The sequence below is a fragment of the Hemibagrus wyckioides genome, linkage group LG09 (genome assembly GCF_019097595.1).
Source record: "Hemibagrus wyckioides isolate EC202008001 linkage group LG09, SWU_Hwy_1.0, whole genome shotgun sequence".
NCBI classification, from domain to species: domain Eukaryota; kingdom Metazoa; phylum Chordata; class Actinopteri; order Siluriformes; family Bagridae; genus Hemibagrus; species Hemibagrus wyckioides.
This window is the reverse complement of record NC_080718.1, coordinates 18671118-18696867: the sequence shown is the minus strand read 5'-3', so window position 1 is coordinate 18696867 and position 25750 is coordinate 18671118. Positions and strand designations below refer to the sequence as shown.

The following is a 25750-nucleotide window of genomic DNA, read 5'->3' as shown; positions in this document are numbered from 1 at the left end:
GTCAAAATGTTTTTTTTTCTACTTGAGCTATAATTTAGTTTCCATAAGGAGCTCTGAAGCCCTGATGTAAATTATTCATATAAAATTTCAGAAACAAGGAGCCTTCCCTCATTTTATGTGTGTTTATTTGGATTCGGAACGTACAAATTTATCTCCTTTAACAGTTTGTGTAAAGTCAAAATCCAGAGAACTATACTTACGACTCTGTTGTAATTGTTAAGTGCAATTTGTTGAACTTTTTCCTTTAGTTGGCATTTAAATCTGAACCTCCTCCGTGTTGATGAATATTTAAATTCTTTGCACACTTGTGCTCTGAGCAGTGCGCCTCTTCAATTACTCTGCAGTTGAAACATTTCCCCTGAAATATTCAGTAGTCATTTAAGTCAAACCTTCAGCCTGTAGAACCCTGACATAGTTTGCGATACGCATTTCTAATTTCTTTTCATTGAGCATTCAGCTTGTCTGGTGCCTCTAAATGTCCCCATTAGTGTGTGTGACCCTGTTGACCTTTCTGTGTGCAGCTCACTGCCAAGTTAAGCAGAGGTGGATGAAAAAATAGGAATCATGTTCGGACATAAAGTCTTTATCTGCCACATATTAGCCACGTGTTTATCCCTCCGAATGGTCTTGCAGATCTAATTTTCGGCTGGCTAGAATAAAAGGTGGAAAAGATTAGAAGCTATTTAAAAGGTGTTGTGTTCTTGATCTTATCATGTGCAGAAGTAAATTAAGGTTTCGAGGTTTTAGAGGTTTAACGGCTCACTTGACTACACGGTGGACCAGCTCCTTTTCTCCCTTCTTTAAAACCCTAGGTGGCTTAGGCTGAAATCATAATCAGGAATATTTAATGTTTTGATCGGTGCCTTTAAAAAATATTGGAACCTTCTTAAAAAATACTTATAATAATTAGCCTTTATGTCACATATACATTACAGCACAGTGAAATTCTTTTCTTCACATATCCCATCCTTGGAGGTTGGGGTCAGAGCACAGGGTCAGCCATGATACAGCACCCCTGGAGCAGAGAGGGTTAAGGGCCTTGCTCAAGGGCCCAACAGTGGCAACTTGGGGGTGCTGGGGCTTGAACCCCCCATCTTCGGGTCAACGACCCAGAGCCTTAGCCACTTGAGCCACCACCGTCCCAATGCTTCCCTATTAAAACAAATAAAGTACCTTTTTCTCTGACAAAACAATGGTTATCATATTTCATCTTTTTAATTTATGGCATAAAATTTATGACAGAAACGTATGTGGCAGTAGTATTGACATCCGATTTGACTATTTAAAAATTCTGTTCCGTTTATTTCTATAGCACTTTTCACAATGGGCATAAAATAAAAATTGTAAAGTTTAAAATTAAGTTAATATGAAATAATGAATTAAAATAAAGCCTGAGTCAACAGTGGCAAGGAAAAAACTACCTGAGATGATATGAGGTAGAAACCTTGCGAGGAACCAGGCTCAGTAGAAGGGAACCTCATCCTCATTTGAGTGACACTGGACAGTAAATAATGTCCTTTCTACAACTGTTTGCAGTCCAATTTTGTGGAAGCAAGAGCTCCTGAGCAACTAATAGGTCAGGATAATTTCTGAGTTCATTATAGACTTAACACTAATTCCTTCCTGCTGAAAAATAAATTTCTTATTTATCATATACTGAAATATGTGGATGTTAATTATAAAGACTGATGAATTAAATTTAAACTTAAACAATAACCAATGAACGGTAGCTTTTTTTAATAGTAATTTTGCTCATCAAGGGTGCCAATAATTCTGTAGGTCACTGTATGTTTATACTGGTGCTAATATAGGGCTACAGAATGGTCATGACCTGAATCAAGACTTGTAGAATAATTAAAATGAAAAACTGTCCTCGAATCTGAGTAGCTCAGAGACAGAAGCATCATGTCGGTGTATGGGAAACAGAGGGAAGTGGGCTAATTGATGTAGCTCATGCGTGCGTTTGCTGCTATCTTTAAAACTCAGAGGACTTGGCTATGTAGACTATGAGAGAGGTCAATCTAAGTGCAGCATGCTTGTTTCTCACGTCTTCAGGGAGGCTGCTGATGCTTTCTGCCCACAGCCTACTGGCACCCATACATTACTAATGAAGCATAGCTTAAAAAAAAAAGCAGCTCAGCACAGATAAACCTGAGTATGTAGTAAAGTGCAGTGGGGTTAATATTGTAACTCAATCCGATCAACCACTTCATATTACACGAAGATGTGTGTGTGTTCCTGTAAAGAGGCTTACTGTTGAATATATTTTCAGCTGATTTTCCTCAAGGCTGAGATTCTCAGACAGTGTTTCCATAGTTTCGGCTTATTCCTGGTCAGCTCTCAAGTGTATGATCAATGTATTTTTACCAAATATACAGCTTTCTTATGTCTTTGTCTCTCAGTGACTGACAAAATTGTTTCTTCTTTAATTCATTGTGGTTCATAAAGTGATGCTGCTGATTGCACATGATGGTGCCAATTGACTTTCCTGGTGGACTAAAGCATGTCCACTGAGTGAAATCATCTGTGCAGGTCGATGACGACATGGCGATTAGGTGCGTGCAGCATTATATACTGCAAAATAAAATGAGCTGTAGAGTATCTCCCGTCCTTCCTATTAAATCCTGCTGCAGGCTTGGTAAGCTTTTTATCCAGACCTGTTAAATATAATGACTGCCTACGGAGTGCTGCAGAGTTTTTGGCACCATTTGGAAAAATTGCAAAATATATGTATTTGACCAATTTACAGAATTATATATAGGAAACTTGTGTGACATTCTTATGAGATATTATCTAGCAAAATTACTGATGCCTTCAGCTACCTATGAAAATATATATTTTATACTGCTTTTACTTCTGCACAAGAAAATTAGAAACTCTAGGAACTTGCAACTGGAAGCAGGATCATTCTAATCTAACTTATTTTTGCTCATCTCCATGAAAGAGCCATTCATTTTGGAAGACATTATACATACTGTACATCAGTTACAAATTATTTCTTTATTAATGACAGTGTTCTGAATAGGAAGATCAGAAATGGGGTAATTAATGTAAATGTTATATCAGTTTAATTTTGCATGCCTGTTAAGAACTGTCACTAGAACATAACGATTTCCATGTTATTGTGAGATATACACTCCCCAGCCAGTTTATTAGGAACATTCTCATATATTCAGTTATCCAATAAGCAACTCATGGCAGCAGCACAATGCTTAAAAATCATGTATACAGTGCCAGATCGGCTGGTTTGAGTATTTCAGAGACACTTGATGTCTTGGAATTTTCATGCACAATAGTCTCTAGAGTTTGCGCCGAACGATGTGAAAAACAAACACAGCAACTACTAAAAAAAATCCAGTGAGCAGCATTACAATAGGTAAAAATGCCTGCGATGAGAGAGGTCAGAAGAGATGTCACTGTATTGAACTGACATGAAGGTAACAGTGATTCAGGTAACCACTTGTTACAACTGTGGTGAACAAAAAAGCAACTCAGAACAGCCAACGCAACGAACGAACAATGTGAACGGGTTACAACCACAGAAGGCCACATCAGGTTTCACCACTCCGGTCAGCAAAGAACAGAAATCTGAGGCTACACTGGGCACAGATTCAGGTGAAGACTGCCAGATTGCCTGGTCTCTTTTTTTTTTGTTGGTTTTTTAGAATTTTCAGCTGTCTGGCTTTGTCGAGATGCTGTGTCCACTGTAGCCTCAGATTCATGTTCTTGGCTGACATGATTGGAATATATTGCCACTGTTGCTAACTAGATGTTTTAAGTGTTTCACACCATTCAATGTAAACTCTAGAGACTGTTGCGTGTGAAAGTCAGAGAAGATCATCGGTTTCTGTAATATTCAACCCAGCCGTCTGCAACCAAAAACCACGTCACGGTCACTGAGATCATCAACATTTTTCCCCATTCTGGTGTTTGATGTGAACATTAACTGAAGCTCTCGAGCTCTATCTGCGCAATTTTCTGTGCTGCATTGCTAGCACATGATTGACTGATTCAATAATTGCATGAATGAGCTGGAGTATGGGTGTTCCAAGAAAAATGGCTCTTGAGCATGTCAGATTGAAGATCAGATTTTGGATAGTTTATAAGGGCACAAACTGGGCCTAATATAAATTATTTACCGAGTAACTATTATTCACATTTGGTGGTGTACTGAGTGGCTGAAGAATTAATTGGTCTAGGAGGAGCACTGGAGACTTATGAACTCTTAGTAATTAATTGAACGCTTGGCAGAGTGCGCTTGGTATGTGGGTGCTGAGAAACCATTATCACCTTCTCTTTGAAAGGAAGCTGAATGTAGTGTTTAGTTGCCTTTGGGTGTTTTATTAATAGAGATCAATGATTGCACTCTCTCTGTGATGTTGTGTAGGACTGGAGCTGCTACGTTCTAGCTTGGAACCTGTATTAGCACAGGACGCAGGGCTCCATGTAAAGAGCCTCAAAAGAGATTGAATTTGACTTCTGTTGGCATTCAATATCACAAGGCATGAAAAGAATGAAAAATATGCTGATATGAAAATAAAGATAAAATAAGGTCTGAGTATCATGCTAGAAATGTAATCACTTTTAAATTCAAGTGCTAAATAAATCAATCAGAAATGAAGCAAGCAATTATTCTGGGATTTTCTGTTGCAATATATTCGAATGGTAGACTTTCTGGATGGCTCATCTTGATATGATTATCATAATAATTATCTATAATTATAATATTTAGCAGCAGCAGCTAGATTTTTAACTTCTTTTGTAGGTTGTTTGTCGGTTTAAATGATTGTATTGTGCATTGTGTATTGTGAACTGTGTTTAAATTGATCTTCTGTTGGAGCTTTTCACTATTGGAGTGCTTAGTGCCATACAGGCATCTCTCTCAGGAACTGATCGAGATCAGCAGACATTAACGCCGAGCAGGACCAGCAAGCTCTGACCTTTGGCTGAATGTTAAGGACCTGCAAGTACAAGTGCTCTTTTACACTGATGATTAGATGAGTGCCTGGAAACCATCACTGTTCATTCGGTGTAGGCTCATGTAATTAGGCAAATTAACTAATTTATGTAAGGAAACAGATCATTTAGTACAGTAAATATTCACTTGCATTTTTTCATATCTATTTGCAGTCAGGATTCAAATGATTGTCACCCATGGTAAAGATGAAAATAATGCCTGACGTCTGCTCTGGATAAGATAAATTGGTGCTAAATGCTGTAAATGTAAAAATTAAAAACCTCAAGTGGTGAAATATTTTAGGCATCAAGTGAGCCGTCAGTTCTTGAAGTTGATGTGTTGGAAGCAGATCTCAGTCTTATTGAGCATCTGTGGGATGTGCTGAACAAACAAGTTTGATGCATGGAGGCTCCACATCACAACTTACAGTACTGCTGTTAACGTCTTATGGAGTCCATGGGTCATAGCTGTTTTTCGGTGCACAAAACGGATGCGGATATACGGATATATATATTTTCACATGCTTCTGGGGTTTCCTCAGGTTTTGAAGGCTAATTAGCAGTGTGTGTGTGTGTGTGTGTGTGTGTACAATTTTTGCCCTGTGATGTATTGGCACCCCTTCCAGGGTGTCGACCGCATTGTGCCCTAAGAGCCCTGGGATAGACTCCAGGTTCTCTACGACCCTTTGAAGGATAAGCAGCACAGAAAATGGATGAAAGAAACTGAACCATGTTCCCATTAATATTTTACCTTTTTTTAAGGGTTTAAGAGTGTTTAAGTGGTCATTCATTACACACAGGCCAAATTTACTTATTCATGTTCCATGACGAAAAATAGGGAATACACAAAAATCATGAAATGTCTATAAACCTAGGTACATGCATATATACACATATATACATATATATATAGACACATTTTTACCCACACACACGATGAGGATTTGCTGTGAAGATGGCGACATTTTAGAGTCACCAAGTCTGCCACCTCTTTAGACAGAATGCATGAAGAAAGCATTTTTCATCTCAGCACAAACATTTGTTCCTGTAGTGTCACTAAATACTACCGGAACTTTGACTGAAGCCGGGTTTTGTGTTTTCAGAAACAAACACTGAAGGTGGGTTTGGCATCAAAAGAAGAATGGTTACACAGTCTAGAAACAAATCTCCCCTGTAAGTATGATGGAGGACCTGTGATGATTTGGGGGTGTTTTTCCTCCGAAGGCCCTGGGAAACTTGTCAGTATACATGGCATCATGGAGTCCATGAAGTACCAAGAGATTGAATGAAATCTGACTGCCTCTGCCAAGAAGTTGTAACTTGGTCACGGTTGAATATTCCAGCAAGACGAAACATTCAAATGATCCAATACATACATTCAAATCCACACAATAAAAAGCTGAAACCAAATGAAAACCTGGGGTTAGCAGAACAGGAGAGTCCACAAGAGAGGACTTTGGACCCTAGAGATACTGGAGCGAGGAGTGTCTCAGATTCCTGACCCTCTAGATCCCCCGATCTCATCATCTTTATATGAGAAGACTCTACTCTTATGTAGGGTAAGGAGGTTGGTAAAGTATAAAATGCAGGGCTGACAATAGTTGTGATAGTTAGTGTAGTTTGGTTAAAAATACACATTCACTGGCCACTTTATTGGGAACACCATACATTACCTAAACCTTGAACTACATCTGCATGATTTAGTTAGAATGTAGATTGCACTGCTGCAACTGTTTCTAATAAAGTGGCCAGTGAATGTATACATCTATTTCCCTTATATAAAGATTAGATTCCTCTAATCTTTAAGTGTGATATTAAGCTAATTAACCACAAAAGCATTTTTCCACAAACTCTTTTCTTAACCTAGGGGTGCTAGTAATTCTGGAGATGCTTGTACTTACAGCACTTTATTAGAAACTTGCTCAACATGACTACAGTGAAAACACCTCTTCATGTCCCTTATTCACTTCTGTTTTATTAGGCACTGTCTGATCAACGATGTGTGTGTTTATTTTGACACAACAATTGATATGTGGAACCAATACAACACAGAAGAAGCTTAAAAGAAGCTTTGCAGTTTTCACGCTTCACATTCTTTTAAACATGCGGTACAGTTTATGCAAAGAATTAGATGATTTTTCAAATTCTAGTAGCTTCCTGAGTTGTGTGCGCACAATGGAGATCTTTTTTTCCCTCCCTCTCTCTAATTTTAGCCTCGGAAATTTTCTTTTCGTATTGAAATTAATCAAGAGCCCGGCTGTAATTGCAGAGTGCCGCTGTTAGCTGTCATCACACACCATCTTCACTAGCAAGAATAAAGCTGTGTGGACCTGTTGAGTAAGCCTGTACTCGGATGTTTAAATTTGCCTCGTTATTTTTAGACATGCATCACTTTGCGAATCAAAACCGTGCTCTTTCTGTTATCGTGATGCACAAATCGCACGTCATTAGATCTGATATTATTGTAAATTAAAAACACCCTGAAGATGTGTAGCTATTAGCTTGTATTACAATCCAGTGCTTTAAGCATAGGTGTCTGAGACATCACATTTCTGATGATATCTATACTTTTACAATAGCATCAGGATTTTTAGAGGATAAATATTAAGTGTGGGATTGCTGACATTCATGTCTGAGATATTTCACGAGATATTTGTTTCTTTAATAAATGTTTAAAATGACTTTTAATGTGTGTATTGATGTGTGTTGTGTAAAGATGCATGTTTCTTTCTTGTTCATTCCCCAAAAGAAACGCAGCAGTGTACCTGACATACCCTTGGACAGATTTTAGAGGGCTCGGGCAATTAGGCCTGCTCCATGGTGCCTGTGTTGGGAGAGAGGCTTGTTATCTGGATGCTGTTGATTGCACTACACACTGCTGCTGATTGTCCGTCATGTGAGCTTTACTCAGCCCTCACGCTGCTGGCCTTATTCAAGAAAACTCGGCTGAATTTTATCCTCTTTTTGTGGCTGACCATAATCCATTCCACCAAATATTTAAAGGGAAAGATATAAAGATGTTACCACTGTGAAATCCCCCCAACAAAGATATTAAACAAAACATATATCTTTTGTGTACCATCGAAAGGAAAGTTTGTGGCAGTTTGGTTTATGAGGTATTATAGTTTAGCTTTGTAGATCTTTGGGCAAATTAATGACCATAATTTGTCTCATTTCTTTTTTTTGGTATTGAAATGATCAAGGATTAATGCATTAGTGTCATCATGCTCAGGTTTAGGCTTACACTGATATGTGTAAAGAAATAAAACATGATGGGCGCTGATTATTTTCCAATAATAGCTCATCCCATAGAGTTTTATTTCTTTTATGTCACAGTAATTTGCCAGCAGTTACTGTTGGTCTGTCAGTCCATCCGAAATTCTCATTAGCACAATATCTCAAGGGCGAGGGGTTGAATGTTTTGTAGGATTTATAGGGAATTATCATTTAACCAGCAGATTTGTTTTGGAATTGATCCAGACAGGGTCGATTTTACAGCAAGGTCAAACATCTGGAATAGTTTTTCTTCCTTCCTATTTGTCATACCTAAACTACTTTCTTACAGACTAGTATAAAGGAACTCAAGGAACCCATTTTCTTTCTATTTATTATTTTTGTTATCAGCCCGTCCATCTGTCCATCCAGCGGTCCATTGTTCTGAGATTCTCTATAGTACAATATAGAAATTATCATTGAGTCCAAAATGATTACATTTTGGAATTGTTTGAATCAGGGTCTTCCCTGTAAAGTATACTTTAAGGTTGTTTGAGGTATGCAAATTAGGTACAGGAAGGACAAAGTATGTTGGCAGTGAAGGCATCCCTGTCAACACCACTGGCCATGAATTCGGCTTGATTATTCATAAAAATAGAATGTAATTTGTTTATAGCTACGTTTAGTTTCGTGAAATGTCTGCAGGCAAATTAGTTCCAGTTAGCACATACAGCATCACAGCTATAAACATCATTCCCTCACCAGTCTTTTTTTTTCTGTACTAAAACCAGAAACACACAGCTTGTCATGTTACTGGAAAAAGCACAAAGCCTTCTATCCTACACGTTCTCCTATGTCTGAAAATGTAACCTTTTTAATTTAGGCAAAGGTTGATCATTTAATGCAGTATTTATAAAAACAGTAGATCACCTCCAAACCACTCCAAGCTTATATATGCCATTTCTCCATTAGGTGTATCTCCTCCCAATCCCAAGTGATGACAGTGACAGGCACAGCACGTCTCAGTTATTTCTGTAAAAGCTGTTAGAATAAAAAAAACAGATGAGACATGCACTGTTACTGAATTAGAATAAAAAAAAGAAAGAAAGGTATGTTCAACAATTCCGGACATTGAATTAAAAAAAAGACCTGTCCGCTGGGTAGGACCGAAAATATTGCACTTTTTTCCACAGTAATTGATTTACCCCATTTTACTTCTCTGTTGCAGTTTGGTTCCTTTTAACTTCATTTGCTTTCAGTGATTTAAATACTGTATTTTTATGTGGATTTTTGGAAAATCCCCACTGGCTTAGAAATTTTTTTTATTAGAGATTCTGAAACGATGTCACTGCTGTCTTTGGTTTGCTTTGTTTTTTTGACATTTTGACTTTTCCTTGCTTTTTGTGCGTTAAAGCAGATGCGTCATCAGACAATAAATGTAAAAATACATTTATTGATATGTTGACTGTTTTTGATGATATGTACACAGATAAGAAAATGGGAAACAAAAAAAAAAGAAATTCCCTGAAACTGAATAAAATAATCATAAACCAGTCTTTAACATCTTACTTTATCCCAAAGGTAATGTTTTAAAAATATGCCCATGAGCAATACAACAGATTTTTTTTTTTTTTTATTACAGTAAAATAATGAAGTGGATACATTTATTACTTATACAATAGCTCCTTACTGCAAAACCATCATTGTTTTTTTTTTTTTGTTGTTATTGCACTGCTGCCGAATAGACATAAATATATCTGACCTTTTGTAGCCCTTTATTCAGTCTTTAAAGGCTGAGCACAATGCAATGTCTCCATTTACAGCACAAAGGGGCTGCAGTAAAGATTCAGACTCTCATTTGTCTGGTTCCCAGATAAAAGCTTGGAGCATCCAGGAAAATATATATTTTTATCAGTCTTTTCAGAGGCACGGCACTGGTCAGATCTGATATCAGCTCTTCTACCATATGCCTATGAAAGGTTTCAGACAGTCGGTGAATTGTCATGGAATTGTCAGTCAAGGTGACTGCACTGCACTAAAAGAGACTGTTTGAATGAGCAGTAAAGAATTTTTAAGATGTATGTGGTGGCATGGGAAAATCCTTCACACTGACACATTCTTGACTTTTCTATATATAATTCTGAAGACTGCAGCCTTTCCTGAACTGCACAATGTTTCTCTTTTCCCCTGTAACTAAACGTACAACGCTTTAAAATCGAAAGTTTCCTGTGTGAAACAAGTTCTTACATTGATTATCAGCATCATCCACATCAGTCTCTGTCTCGTTCCCTTGAAGTAAAAGTCATTCACGGCATTTAAACACAAGCCTCATCACAATCTCTTCACATGACCGATCTTTGGTCACACTAACATTGTTGGGGAAATAATCACTGATTAATTCTGTCACTTCCGTTCTGGCGGCAATATATTTCTTGTTTTATTTCTCGAATTAAATATTTTTAAGCCTTGTCTGCTGTCATCCACACATCAAGAGTATATCTGTACTCTTTTCTGTTTTAACGTTGATGTGACTTACCCGGAGATTCAATATATGAACTGATATAAATTGAACTGAATAGTCTGATGTCTGTTTAGCCCTGCCATGTATCTATCCAATAACAAATTCAGAAAAAAATCTTACTTATCTGAAAGGTTTTAGACATGTTTACACAGACTGCCTGCATTTACCGCTGTGTTAGATAAAGCTGTTTCTTACCTGATATTATTTTTTCAGCCAGGCAAGGTTAGAAAGCAGCCTAAATAAAAACATTTCTATATCGTTTTGATAAAATATAGTTATCTTCTCTGAAAATAGAGACATCAAAGATATTATTGGCCAGAATTCGATTTGTTACCCACAGAGGCCATATTTTCCCAGGTCACCACACATATCACTCCTCCAGTCATCATTGTTTTGAGACTATTGCATGCCTCTGACTTGTATTTAACCCTTTACCGGTACACTGGTGTTCCAGACCACTGGCGGAATGGGAACCATCTTATCAGATATTTTCAAGCAGTATAAACAAATTCATTCTTTTATTGCTGAAAGTCTGGTATAAAATTAGCCAGGACATATTTGCTTTTCATTGTGAAACATTTTTGTATAACTTTACACTCATTTTTAGATGCTTATGTACAAGTACTTGAAGTGTCTCAGAGAGTAGAAATAGATTTGATATCACCCTTTTTTTTGAAGATAGAAACATATGTGTGAAAATAAACTTATCTATGAATATATTGCCTCTAGGCTAAGTAAGAAGAGAAAAACTACAAATTCTTAAATCCCTGAGAATATACTTACATATGAGCCATTGACCACCACTGTGAAGTGTGACATGATAATGAAAAGTCAATGCTGGACAATTTGACCTCTGTTAAAAAAAAAGAGTTAACCATCCTTTTTTTTTTTTTTTTTTTTCAGGTGCTCTCCAGCTCCTGAGCAGAAGCTCCACTTTCTGTGTCTTTTGGTGCGGGATGTCACGCCACAGCCATCGTTTTGAACGGGACTTGCGGCCCGTCTGGGAGCGCAGAGAACGCAGTGTCGTCAGTAGCAGCTGCATCACAGCTAATGGCTGCGGCTCTTCCGCTGTCTCGGCCACCTCCATGACCAACAGCTCCAACAACCGGCCTGGCCTGCTGCCGCTGCCGGTCATGCCCTCTCTGCTGCCCACGCCAGCCACTGGGGCAAACAGCACCTGCAGTACAGAGCTGTCTGGCAAGCGTTTAGCCTCTTCTTGCAGCACCTCCACCACCAAGGTAACACTCATTCCACCCACACCCTAGAGCCCCATAGCCTTGCTAACGGTCTCCTCTGTTTCATGTAGGGTGTTAAAAGAAGCAGTTGTGAATGCTTGTACTAGAGATTCAGCAACGATTCAGCCCATCAATTCTCATTTCAGCCAGTTTTCTCTCTATTTATCTTTTTTTTCTTTTATGTATTATCTCTGCCCTGAAAGTGGTGCAGATTTCAGAAAAATACCCACATGCTGTCTGTGTTCTTGTCACTTACCAAAGGGGAAAAAAAAGATTAAAGCAGTAGATGATCTTAGGGTCAATTTCTATCATCCATCATGAAAGGCCTGGAGCCACCACCTTTCCCCAGCATATCCCCACACACACGATATTTCCCTCCTCATATCTCTAGCATCCATCTCTGATAATGGACAGGAAGGGTGATTATTGATCCATGTCAAGAAGAAACTTCCCTACATTCTTTCAAATAGTGAAAGGGAGATGGTGGAGATGCACATAATCACACCTTCCAGGCCTCTAGATTAAGGACAGTGTGGGCTTTAATGTAATATATTCCTGCATTTTGCATATTGTGTGTTTCCCCAAGGGTAATATATATTGCTGATTTTAGTACATTTGATTCCACGGATGAAGCAATAGATAAGAAATGCTAGCAGTTTCACCAAAGATATAAATGACACTGTTGTCTCTGTTGTCTATAGCCACTTTAGCCACTTTATTTTTGAGGCTTATGTAACATGATGTGCTTGCTTTGCCTTTTTTTTGCATATATTTGCATTTGATTAGAGATGATACCCATTCACTGTATGCCATTTATTTGTTTGTTTGTTTGTTTTTTTGCTCAACTGTAGGTAACACCTGCCACTCAAATTGCATTTCAATTATCCCACAGTTGGCAAAATTGCATCACAGAGCCACAGATGACCTTAAAGCTCAGTCATAATAATGTTTTCAGATAGAAGCAGTTGTGTAATTTGATTATGTAACTGTGAGGAATTATGCTTTTCTGGGGAAGACTTGATGAAATCTGCTCTGAAATGCCTGCAGTGTAGGGATGCTGTTATTTTGTTAGTATTGCTATCCTATAAGATTAAGATTAAAATGTTCCAGTTTGTCTCCAGTTAGCCTGCCAGAGTCTTACTCATAGCTCTGTTTATGGCTTATATGAGTGTAATGCAGTATTATCCACTTGCCCAAGGCTGTTTCTTTTTTCTTTTTTTCTTTTCCTTTTTTTTTTAAATAGGGCATGTTAAAATGATAAATAAATGTGTCTAAAAGCTTGTTAACATAACTAGTTACCAGAGATGGGTGTCAACAAAAACATTACTCGGGTAAAAGTATGATTACTTTAAAATAATAAGTACTTAAATTGTCAAAAGTAAAGTGTAGAGAGTAGTAGAAAGTGTAGAAGAACACAAATCACTAAAAATTAGAACATTGATTCATGTTCAGTGTTCTGAATTAGAATAACTCATTTATCATAATTAAAAGTAACAGTTTTAACATTAAACATTGATATTCTTTGCATGCCAGTTAGTCACAATGCCACCTTCTTGAGTTCTGGAGATTCTGAATGCTGAAACATCCACATTTTTAGGCTGACAGAGAAGAAAGCACATTACATAATTAGCCTGGCCGCTATCCTTCCACAGCATCATCCACCATTTGAGCCTCTGCTGTCCTGCTGTGAGGTGAAATCACTGGTACTGGTGGTGTACAGTAGGCATATGATTGTGTTCGATTTGTGAAACAAAGCCTTGTGAGATGCTTTTTTATAAATGTGCTTGAACAATTGCGTTTAGAAAATGTAAAGAGAAGGACATAGACAAATACACTGGACTAAAAATACAGTGGAACCTTGGCATATGAATGCCCTGCCGTATGAATTTTTGCCTTAAGAATTAAAATTTTGCATAAAGAAATTTGCATAGGCATACAAAGCATTTTGTGGGTGATTGGTGGCACGGGTGGTCTGTTCTATTTTTAGCCCAAGCTTGGTGGTATGATGTCCTGTGAGGACCCCTGACATGTAATGCTTGGCTTGGGTCAGATCTTTTTAAGCAGCCATGCAGTTTACATACGCTTCGCATTGCTAATATTGGTAATATTTTTGGGTGGCTTGAACAGATTATCTACATTTATATTATTTCTTATGGGAAAATAAATTTTGCAATACAAATTTTCACCTTAAGAACTCGCCTCCCGAAAGAATTAAATTCATATGCCGAGGTTCTTCTTGTAAAATGACTCCTGATAGAAAAACTACACAAAATCAACCCTACTAAAGACAAAAGACAATTCCTCAACTTCCCCTACGAATTCAGATACGATCAGACCGTATACACAAGATGCCGTGTTGGATTGCCGTCTTACACATGCTTTTCTATTAAAAGGTGAAAAACAAGAATGACTTTTAAACATATCTTAATGGATTGTTAAGTTCTTAATGACACTAGACAATGTTTTTACACACAAAATATGTGTTTAGGACTCTACCAAAATGTCTCACTCAGAAAAATCCTGGAGTTAATGTTATATAGCTGTTGTTGTTGACAGTTGACATGCTATAAGATTTTATTGTTGTAATACTATAAGAGCTACTAAAATGCCTTGCTTTATCTACCTTGATCCTGCCATGAAAATAGCTGTTGATGCTGCCTTGGCATTAAAAGAATAGTAAACAAACAAGACTCTAACAGGACTGAAAGGACAATTTATTACAACGCTACTTAAGTAAATGTAATGAAAATAACTGTTTTATGTTTCATCAACTACTCACTGCTAGTTACCTAAATCCAAGTCAAAACAAATGATCATTCCATTCTGTTTATTATCATTTATGCTAATGTGTTACTTAGACACAGGTGCTTTCAGTATTGGGCAGCTTTACCACTTGCTACCGAGACTCGACAGCATCTGTAGGCAATTCACGTTCACAACAGATTTAGTAAATAGATACCGCAAGAGGGTATGTGTGAGAGGGTATTAGCATAGTCTCTGTCTCTCTCCTGATTTCACTCTCTCTCTCTCTGTCTCTCTGTCTCTCTCTCTCTCTCTCTCTCATACACACACACACACACACACACACTGAGACAGAGCTCCCATTTGATTTTCTCCCATGATCATCACTATCTTTTTTTGGACTGCTCTCAAGATGCCTGAAGGTTTATCAAGTATCCTCAGTCTCTATCTGCAGGCTGCCCTCTTTCCCCTCCTTCAGCTGCTCAGCTTCGCAGAAGGTTTCATTTTGTCAGCCAAGTTCGGCCCCATTTAGATTTGTTAAAATGACATTATGCAAAACAGTTCGAGTATACCAAAACTCAGAGCCACATGAACTTGGAAACCATTTACTACATGAAGAGAAGTGAAGAGGGAAGGGATCTGTGGGAAAATCATTCAAATACTGTATATCATGCAAATGTGCTGCTAGTCCTTATTTTACTCTGGTCCATAGACAATTCTGTAATGCTGTTTACTGTCCAGTGTCACACAAATGATGATGAGTTCTCTTCTAAGCCTGGTTCCTCTCAAGGTTTCTTCCTCATATCATCTCAGGGAGTTTTGTCTTGCCACCTTTGCCTCAGGCTTGCTCATTAGGAATAAATGTTAGGGATAAATAGTAACTTTAAACTTTCTAATTTTTTTCTATGCTTCTATACGTCTGTAAAGCTGCTTTGAGACAATGTCCATTGTTAAAAGTGCTATACCAAAGGTGATTCTAGAATTTTCATTTAAGGGAGACTCCAATGAGGGTATAATAGTAAAAAATAAATAAATAAAACATAAATAAATAAAATAAAGGTTTGACTAACGGTAGGATGGTAAACTTATTGCAGCATTCCACTCTATTGCATAAATGTGTATAACTGTTGAGTACTGAACAAGCCAAATACAAGTCTTCCTGATCTCACACACACACACATTCTCTGATCCTCACTCTGCGACGCCGCGGTCTACGAATTGAAGAACGTGCTGAAAGATGGGGAAGAGCCGAAGTCTGCCACTGTTTTCATATGAAATTTAAAGGGGACTGAGGCGATCACAAATTTGTGTACAATTTATTGAGAGGGCTGAGTAGAAATGTTAGCAGGGCTAAAGCCCCCCTAAAAATGGCCTAGCGACGCCCATGTACTATACAAATAAATTGAATTGAATTGAATCGAACCTAATTGAATTAATAAGCAAAAAAATCCAACATTCAGTAATCAGTAATGTCTAAGATGATCTTTTATTCATCATCTGTGAGCTGTAAGCACCTGATTTATCCTGACCGGGGTTGCTGTTGATCCAGAGTCTATCCTGGGATTGTAAAGTGGGAATACATTCTGGATGGGACTTCAGTCCAATGTAGGGCACCATGCGCATACAAATTCCTACCTAAAAAGACAATTTAGTGTAGCAAGTAAGAAAATGTGAATCTCCAGTCGGAGAGTAAATCAAGCTCAGGATGGAAGCAGAGACCCTGGAGCTTTGAGGTGTCAGTGGTCCCCACTGCACCGCCATGCTGCCCCCAACAAGATCATACATGATTAAAACTAGAGCTAAAACTGAAAGTTAGAGTCTGAGAATCTGCCTGTCAGTCGAAAGTGAAATATAGAGATGTAGATCTCGAAAAAGTCAGTTTAGTGATGGAAAGCTGTTCGTTAAGTGATGAGAAAACCAGCTGACGTATTTGATGTGACGTGAACATGAAATCTGTTCAAGAACAAAGCTACTCCCTCAGTGCTCCCTGCTAGGAGTGGGCATCCAGAAACCAGGGGCCAAGAACGATTCGTCTGATCCTCGAGCAGCCACATTCTGAGGATGCTCAAACATAAAGGAGCAAAGCAACCATTGCTCCCCTAAGAGGCTGTGCTCATCCAGCTCTCCCAGGCTCTTCCTTCAGGAGCCAGCAGAGCTGCCACGAAGAAAAGAGCCCACTTTGTAGCAGACCTCTTCACACAGAGGCATCAGTGCTCCCTCTCGATTTTGTCAGTGCAGGCGCATGCCCATGGCAGGGCTAAAGAGGAGGCTTCGAGGCTGACAGCAAGGATAGGAATAGCAAATAAAGAGCACGACAGCTTGTACTCTGCTTTAGGTCTTTTCTCAGAGGCAGACGGTGATCCTGGCCAGAGTTGAGAAGATTAGATGAATGGAAGAAAGCCATTTCAAATTGAGATGGCTTATTTGACTAAAAGAAGGAGATCTTCCACACACATGTAGGGATGAGATTTAACTGCGAGCTGCAATCAGTAATGTTTCACTTTTACTCTGCAAACGGATGATATCCATGTCACATATTATACATGTTGTCATTCTGACAGCGCTAAAGCATAGCACATGTAAATGAAGTGCATGTGTTTGGAGAAAAAATGGCAGCGTGTATGGATAATGAGCACCGCATACTGGGGAGAAGATAACTAACGATCTCAAGTGTGTCCATACCGCCAAGATGCAGGCGTTTAAGTGGCATGCAAAACAGTGGTAAACAAAACCCGGTCCATCTCTTACAGCAGGATATTCTGCTGCAGTTCTGATAGGAATATTTGTCTGAATAGTCTGAATGTGTTCAGGATCATTAATCAGTCATGAAAATAATAATGCCGAATGTACATGTGGAGTTTGGTCAACTTTGTCAACTGTGATTCGTTATTATCACCTCCAAAAAAATTATGGTGAATAAATTCAGTGTATAAGCCTCATTTATTAAACTTTTAGTAAAGTTGTGTGTTAGTAGGCCAAACCGAACTAAAAAATTAACCCCAGAATAAATGACCAAGCATGGGGCAGCTGATATGCATGTACTGAAACTCACAAAACTGCATAAAAGGCAAATCTTCCACATTTTATAGTACTTCTTTCTAATGGAATTTCCTCACTTTCTTTATCTTTATGTATTTATTTTGGATTGCATTAATATAAAGCAAAATTTTCACTAAATGTCTGTGATGTAATAGAAATAAATGAGTGTTAAACTGCTTACACCAGTTACATACAATCTAAAGCCTATGGATCAGGGTTCACATTCGCGCGTGTTCTTATATGGAAACTACACAAATGCAGGAGCTCTGTTAGGATAAGAGCATTTTCCAGGCTAACTGAAGTTTTTTTCATTTTTTTATGAATGCCAACTTTCTTTGGAGAAACTGCTTACGTTTCTTAATAGAACAAATATGATGTTCCAAATAAAAAGACCATTAACAATAGCAAAAGAAAAAATTTCAAAAATCTTTCAAAAAAAGTTTTTTGGCAAAACCAAAGCACAAAAAGCAACAGCACAAAAAAAACAAAACCTTTTCAAAAGTCAATAATGATTGAAAATATCAGCACTGTAATGGAACACACCGTTGAAACACGCTTGGGCTGCAATTGAAGCATGCTTAAACCTAAGAATGTACAGAGATTTCAAATGGTTAGCATTTAATAGTGGCCTATCATCCCTGTTAGTTATTACAGGAAGAGTCTCTGTCATAATTCTGTAATTCTTGAGATGCTGTAATTCTTTCTAAGCATGCTTCATCACGTTACCTATACTACTTGCAGGTTTGGTCGTTTTTGAAACCTGTATCTCGCAGAAAGCATTGCGCTACCTAAATCATCGATGTTTATATAAATGCAGCATGAAAACATCTTCTGTTGATGCTTAAATATCATTTATTTAATGTGTTTATTTTTTTTATTTGTGTTATGGATTTTGCTCATTTTGATGATCATTTTTCTTCCTCTCGAGAGAACTAATAGACGATGTGGCATGGCTGATTACGATTTAATCCTTATTGTGCTTAATTGACTGTAATCTAATCTAAAGCCATACATATAAATACAAATCCGTTCTGTATTAGTTGAATAGCATTCTGCATCAGTGTGTATGCTGGTGTGTGTAGACTAAAAGTGTTTCTTATGAAGCATTTACAAAGGATGAAATGCGATCTCTAATGAGACCTGACACGGATGTAAACACACACTCGCACTCACACACACACACACACACACACACACTTCCTTTTTAGTATTCAGGATGAACAACCAAAATATAAGACTAGCAGTAGAATCCAGTAAGATCCCTCTCCTGAAATGAAATATTTACTGTTTGGTTTTTCCGAGCAGACTGCACCAAGAACAAGCAAGTCAGCCAATAATCAACCACTAGTGAATTTCATTCTCATTTATTTACACCTGGGGCAGATTTGAAAAGCTCATATTGTTACATTAATGTTACATGAGTGTGTGTATTTACACGTTTAGATGGTAAACGGAAGTGTGTTTATAGTAGGGTAATTGTGCATGGAAGGATTTTATTATTACGATACAAGGAGAAGATTAATTTTTCAGCAGTATTAACATGTCACTGTTGTTTCTCCTTAATACATACTCAGCCTTAGAGAAAGCAGATGAACTGTAACCATAACATTAAAAGAGCAGTAAAGTGGAATGTAGTCAGATTTGACACACAGCCAAACCATAGCTGCTGGCTGAGGCACAAAACCTTTAAAAGACTAAAGCATACTATTAAATTCCACTTTCTCCTGCCACATTCACATGCATTATAATACATATATACATCAGTATTAGTATTGTTTAGTAAGCTTAACATTTATCACTAACTTTATGACCAGCCTCTGCTTTCTGCTTTTACATCAGTCTGTTTATTACGTCCGTTTGCTCTGTAGTTTTGTCTATCAACCATTTTATATTTTAACAAAATAGGGAAATGGAAAAAAACAGGCTTGGTGTGCTTTACTCTGAAAATATTTCTGACTAGCTGAAGCCAGTTATACAGTACTGCTGTACAACAAAACTGCAGAAGGTTACACTTTTTTTTCCATTATTTTCTTTTGGTGTAAAGGGCCATTAACACTTTTATATCAAGTGAAGGGATGTGAGCGATCCGGAAGGAATTTCTCTCACAGTTATTCTTGTCCTTTAAAATGAAATAAAATGTAAATAAAATTCTTACAAAGTGGCAGTGAATTCCAGTGTGTGATGATACTTTATGAATTCCAGCGTGTATTGATACATCACGACACATTGTGGGAAAATATGATTTATGTTTAGGGAAAGGAACATTCTACTAATTACACATTTAATGAAGTTGCAATGTTTGAACACCAAGCTTTAAAATATATAGAGAGCATGAAGGGCCTGGTAGCTTCAGATCACAACAACTAGCACAAAGTTATTACGGTTATACAACTATAATAGCAGCTTTTCAGTAGGTTTCAATGACAGCAGCCCCGCCCCGCTGCGGAGACAAGAACGAGATAGTGGAAGTCGGGCATTTTAGCCTCGGTTCCTGTTAAAATGACGCCTCAGGCATTGCTGCAGAGTCCATTAAGTTTCAATCAATCATCTCCCCAGGGCCTGAGGCTTTGTTTATTCAATCAGAGTTTTGAATTGAATTGATACTTTTATTTATTTGTTTGTTTGATTGATTTATTTTTTAGCTTTACACAGACAGAAATGCACATTGTTTTGCATTATTTAGGATTTAAAAAGGAGTCATTTCAGTACAAGTTTTTCTTCATTAAAATTCAGTTCAAAAATATTCTGAGGATCGAATTGAAATGTGAAGCTGGTCTTGTGCACCAAATTGACTCATGACGGTAGTGTATCATTACACCTTTCACTCTTCAATCTCACACTCTCCAATCTCGGCTAGGTTCGAGTCAGATCAACTGCACACGCTTTGCTTGAGGAGACAGATCCAGACTTGTTTTGGGGAAGTTACTGAGACTGGTCTGGAACATGGTGAACCTCCCAGATGCTGCTGTAGGCTTGATGTCCTACATTCATTATTAAGATATAAGGAGCTTCTGTGGCACTCTGCTGTGCTGCATGCATTCAGTTTCTGAATCAACGCTTTCAGAAATCATCCCCACACCAATTTATTTACTTTTCTTGTTTGATGTGTTTTTTGCTGCACACATAAAACAGCCTAAATTTTACGTACAGTTGTAACCTTATGGTTCTTTAGTGTGTCCTTGATGGAATAATCCTGTGTGGATCCCTGTAATAGAAAGTTTCCTTTTCAGAGAGGAAGCAACTTTAGAAAGCTAGTAATTCCTAACTGGCCGAAACAACATTCTAAAGAAAACATCCTTGTTTCTAAGCATGAAGTCTGAAGATTAGATTTTGCTTCAGATTTTCATTCAAAAATTTTGAAAAAAAAAAAAAAAACAGGACACTTTATTAGCTTTGTACATCATATGAATTTGGACGTAAACCAGTGATCGATGCACCATGAGAAATTAATCATTTATACTATTATGTAATCTAATCATTTGTTGTGCTTTAAAATTTTTTCAGACTTTCAAATTTGCATAACCTACCTGTGCATTAGGCTTTTTACATTTCATTTTATTTTTATTTGTTTTTAGATATTATATTTAGATTTACTGTACGAATTTTCCATATAAAGTAATAATCATTACACCTTGAGAAAATGAGAGTTACAAAGCCATTTATTTCATTTTATTAATTTTCCTTCCACATATACTACACTGTTAGGGATTTAGATTATCATTATTATTTATTAATTAATTTATTTATTTATTTATTTTTTTTAATGTATTTAACAAAATATTTGTATTTTGTTTTTTTTGTGCTGTTATATTTGTTTTATTTTTCTCCATCACAGTATCACATGGTGCTGCAGAGTTCATACAATGTAATGTGTAATGAATATTCAGTGGCTCATTATAACAACTAGCTGCTTTGTTATCTAAACTGATCTTTGCCTTTTGGCCCCTGTCTCTGCCCTGTACAGCATTCTCGATGAATAACAATGGCAGTGGCGTAGAATTTACTGCTCTAAATTTGATTTGTAAGTTCATTGTTAGAGAAGGAGATAAACACTGCTGCTCTACACAGAATGATGGATATAGCAGTGTGCAGATGGAGTTAGTGCAACACCTTTATTTCTTTACACAACAAATATAAAGCATACAGGGACGTGATTTACTGTAAGATGATTTCGGGTAAACAAACTTAATGCAAATGAAAGTCTCATGCCTGTTGTTTTGAATAATATTCCCTAAATTATGTGGATTAACACCAAAGCTGTGATTTGGTAATAATCCAATTATTAGCATTTTTGTATTTGAAGAAAATAGGTGTTTATATGATTTGTTTTGTTCCCCCTATTTGTTTGATCTCACTGATTACTGTTTGCGCTTTCTAGTACTTCACTTCTAGTATATTTTCACAGCCAGCCTGCATGATGAATGATGAAAAGGAATGTTTTCCATAATGGTGCAACAGCACATCATGAATTGTCTTTATTGAAATAGTTGTTTGTGACACTTTAAAGTATTTAAATGGACATTTAAAGTAATTAAACAATACAGCCCCCTAATTGAATATGGTTGTGCTTATGATTTGAATGTTTCAGTGATTACATTGCTTCTCTTTATGAGCCTGTCATATTAATAATCCAGGAGACATATTCCAAACTAAAGAAGAACCGTTTTAATAAATCTGTTTGTGTTGTCTTTGGTGCAGACAGTTAATTGCTCTGCAACAAGAAAGAAATATGTTCTGTCAGTTGTGTCAGGTATAGTGGCATATACATTCAGTCTCCCTGCAGGTAATATTCAACTATCAAGTCTCATGAAGTCATTTGTGCTATTTTTCGTTGGCAGTGAAATGAGACAATTCCTCCAAATAAGTGTGAAATAGCTTTTCTCATATTGAGTCTCCACTTTGATTTAGAAGCGGTGTGAGGTGGAGATAATTAGTAAAATGTTTTCTGTATAGATCTCCCTTCCTTTTGCCAAGTCAAATTGCTGGCAGCCGACCTTGGGTTTTCCTACATTATTGATGGCAGTAAACTAGAACAGCAGCATAATTAAACGAGCAGAGGAGAATGGAATATTAAGAAAGCACAATAATCTACCAGTGTCTGACACACTGTGTGTAATTGGGGATTGTAGATGATAATTAAAGCTGGAGGTGTTCTGTTTAGCACGTTTACTCTTCTCATTTGAAGCAGGTGTCAGCACATGCAGTATTAGAAAGCCAAACTGCGGGACCTGTTCTTGCTCCCAGCGTCAGATGGGGACAGACGCCTATTAACCAGTCCACTCCCTGGGACACGGACGAACCCCCTAGCAAACAACTGAGGGAGAAAGATAATACAGGTAAAGAATGCCAGTGTGTTTTGGAAGCTAAAATCAAATGAAAATCAATGTTATCATCTTGGTCATTTTTAATGGCTCTTTTTTTAAAAAATCTGAACAGAGCATTTGAGTCACATATTGACTTCCTCTCCTCAGGTCAGATATGGCCCCCAGCAGTGCCCACAGTGAGCCAGGCGAGTCTTCTTTCCCACACCTACGGCGTTCCCCAACCACCGGTTTATAGTCAGGGAGTGACTGTCCAGGCACCCATCATAGGTGCCACTCCTCCCCTTCAAACTGCAGTGCCCCCGCCTCACCCGCTTCTGCCCTCGCATTATCAGCTGACCCAACCGCCCTCGCAGCCAATGGCCAACATGGTGCTCAATGTGCACACCCAGACCCTGGGGCTCACTGGCCTGCCCCCAATCGCCATGTCGCCAATGCCGGGAGTATGTCAGGTCACGCAGACCGGCCAAACAGTGCTGGGCAATGGCCATCTCACTCACCCCATGGTGCAGCCGGCTACCACATTAACCAGCAGCGTCCCGATGATAAATGGACAAGCGTCGTCACATCCTCCTCCTACCAACGGCTGCACCACTCAGGAGACTGCCAATGGCCTGCAGATGCTCCGCACGGTCGGCATGGGGAAGTATGAGTTCACAGACCCTTGGCATCCCAAAGGTAAAACTGTCCTTGACTTCAATTTTTAAATTAAAATTTAAGCTATTGTGTTTTTTATTTTGTGTGGGTGGAAATCGGTGAAGCAATAACACTGGGAAAACGTGCTTTCTCAGTCCAAAACAGCTGATGATCTTGCACACATTTATTACTTTCTTGACTATCGCCCTCAATAAATGTTCTCATTCATCTCTTTCTCCAAGCGGATAAATGCACTCTGCTTTGTTTTCCTTTTCCTTTTCCATTTTGTTTTTTTTCTTTTTTTTCGTCCTGCAAATGTTATTATGATAACTTCATGAAATCTTAGGGTTAGCTTCTGCAATATTCTGCAGTTTTTCAGCAAACAAGTGCCTTGATGATTAATGTGAATGACATGGTATTAAAGGTGGAGCACGGTGAGTAGTATATTTCTTTTCACCTTTGGTTGTTTCTTCATGGTGCTGGTATATTCACATTCCGAATCAGCAACTGGTATATGTTCATAGATATAATCCAGGCTTTACCGTAATAATTGGTATATACTGTTCGTGCAGCAGTCTGTGATGTTGCAGAAACCAGAGAGCTTGATTTATCTTTCTGTTTTCCATCTTAGGGGCGTTAAATAATACATTCCCCACCCAGCTTACATTAAACAACTGGAAAGCAGTTGGTCATGTAATCAGTATGGGAAACTGTGTGGCGGCACTAGTACGCGCTTTGGGCCGACGGTGGAATCTAGATATTTTGCTGAGCTAAAGGCAAAAAATCTGTTCCACTGCCTCTCCTTTAAATTGCATGTCATGTTGCATCACTAGTAATATTAATCTTCTATAGAGGAAGCGATGTGAAGACAGAGAGTAGCTTCGCTCTCTACTTATCAGCTTGTCACTGAGAATGGAAGGTCCGTTCAATAGATCATCATCGCTGTCTTTAAGATCCCTTAAGTTCATTCATGAGCTCCCTAAGGTTCCTGTGTCAGAGTAAAGCAAAAAATATTAAAAGAAAAAAAAAACACTTTCCATACACTTTCCACTGTCTATACAAACATAAATGCACACACACACACAAAAATTAATTACAGAGCTGTCTTCAACATTAACAGTGATACAGTGCAATGCAAATGCTAACCTCATGAGTGGAAACACAAAACAGAAAACCAATTTGCCCTTTTTGACATACTCAATTCTGCTCTCTGTGATTAAAGCAAAGCGAGTGGATAGCTCATTAATTTGGGCGATTGGACAAATTAATTGCGGCTCTCATTAATGACATGCGATCCCTTGTTCATAATAATGTGTGTTAGTGGGAGTGAGTCGTACCTCTTACACTTTCAGTGTGAAATGAAATATCAAAGGCATGTTATAGTATCCAAAGCAACAGCTCACTCCGAACATGCCCCAGCTCTCTGCTTCTCTCTCCTCCAACAACACATCTGTCAGCCGCTTGACCTGTTCTCCACTGCTGGAGCACTGATAGCCCCTGCCAGTCGGAGAGCTTAGAGATTTCAGCAGATTAGCAGCTTAGAAAATACGTTCATCAACATTGTTTTGGAGTCTTTTTAATAAAAGGCTCTTTTCGAGTGGAAAACAGTAATAAACAAGCCTGCAGTAAACATCCTTGTTATGTATCCTCTAGATAGAACAGATCGAGACTGAGTTATTGGATCTGGATCTGGACAGAATATAATCAGACTGATGAACAGATCTACAGCTGAATAAAAGATTGAAAAATTATGTAAAAATGTTTTTTTTCTGTCTCTCTTAGGCACACTCAACTTTGCTTAGGCACCTCAACTTTAAGGAATTATAAATATACTACAGCAAAATGATGTGCAAATGTTTTTATACAGGCTACTTTTTAATCTTGTCATAGTCTGTCCTGTAATCATATTATGCAAAAGAGCCAGTTTAACAAATGTAGTTAGTAAAAACATCAGTCTGAATAAAGATGACTAATCCCTTTAAAGTGTTATTTTAACACACAGTGAATGTCAGGCTTTGATCAAGTTGCTGGATAGCTGTGCGAGTTAGCGAAACAGACATAAGTCTAATCAGTTCAGGTTGTAATCT

General features: G+C 37.9%; 1 protein-coding gene across 2 annotated transcripts in view; it reads left to right on the top strand.

Annotated features, from left to right (window-relative positions):
• The window catches only part of LOC131359931 (kelch-like protein 29), a 91107-nt gene that overhangs the window by 12905 nt on the left and 52452 nt on the right, over window positions 1-25750 (top strand). The window contains exons 3-5 of one of the 2 annotated variants that reach the window (XM_058400084.1): window positions 11594-11928; window positions 22892-23042; window positions 23178-23705. In XM_058400084.1, coding sequence (XP_058256067.1) covers window positions 11647-11928; window positions 22892-23042; window positions 23178-23705 — 961 coding nt within the window. In that variant the 5' untranslated portion in view covers window positions 11594-11646. The remainder of the gene's footprint in view (window positions 1-11593; window positions 11929-22891; window positions 23043-23177; window positions 23706-25750) is intronic. The other variant, XM_058400085.1, reaches the window with a different exon arrangement.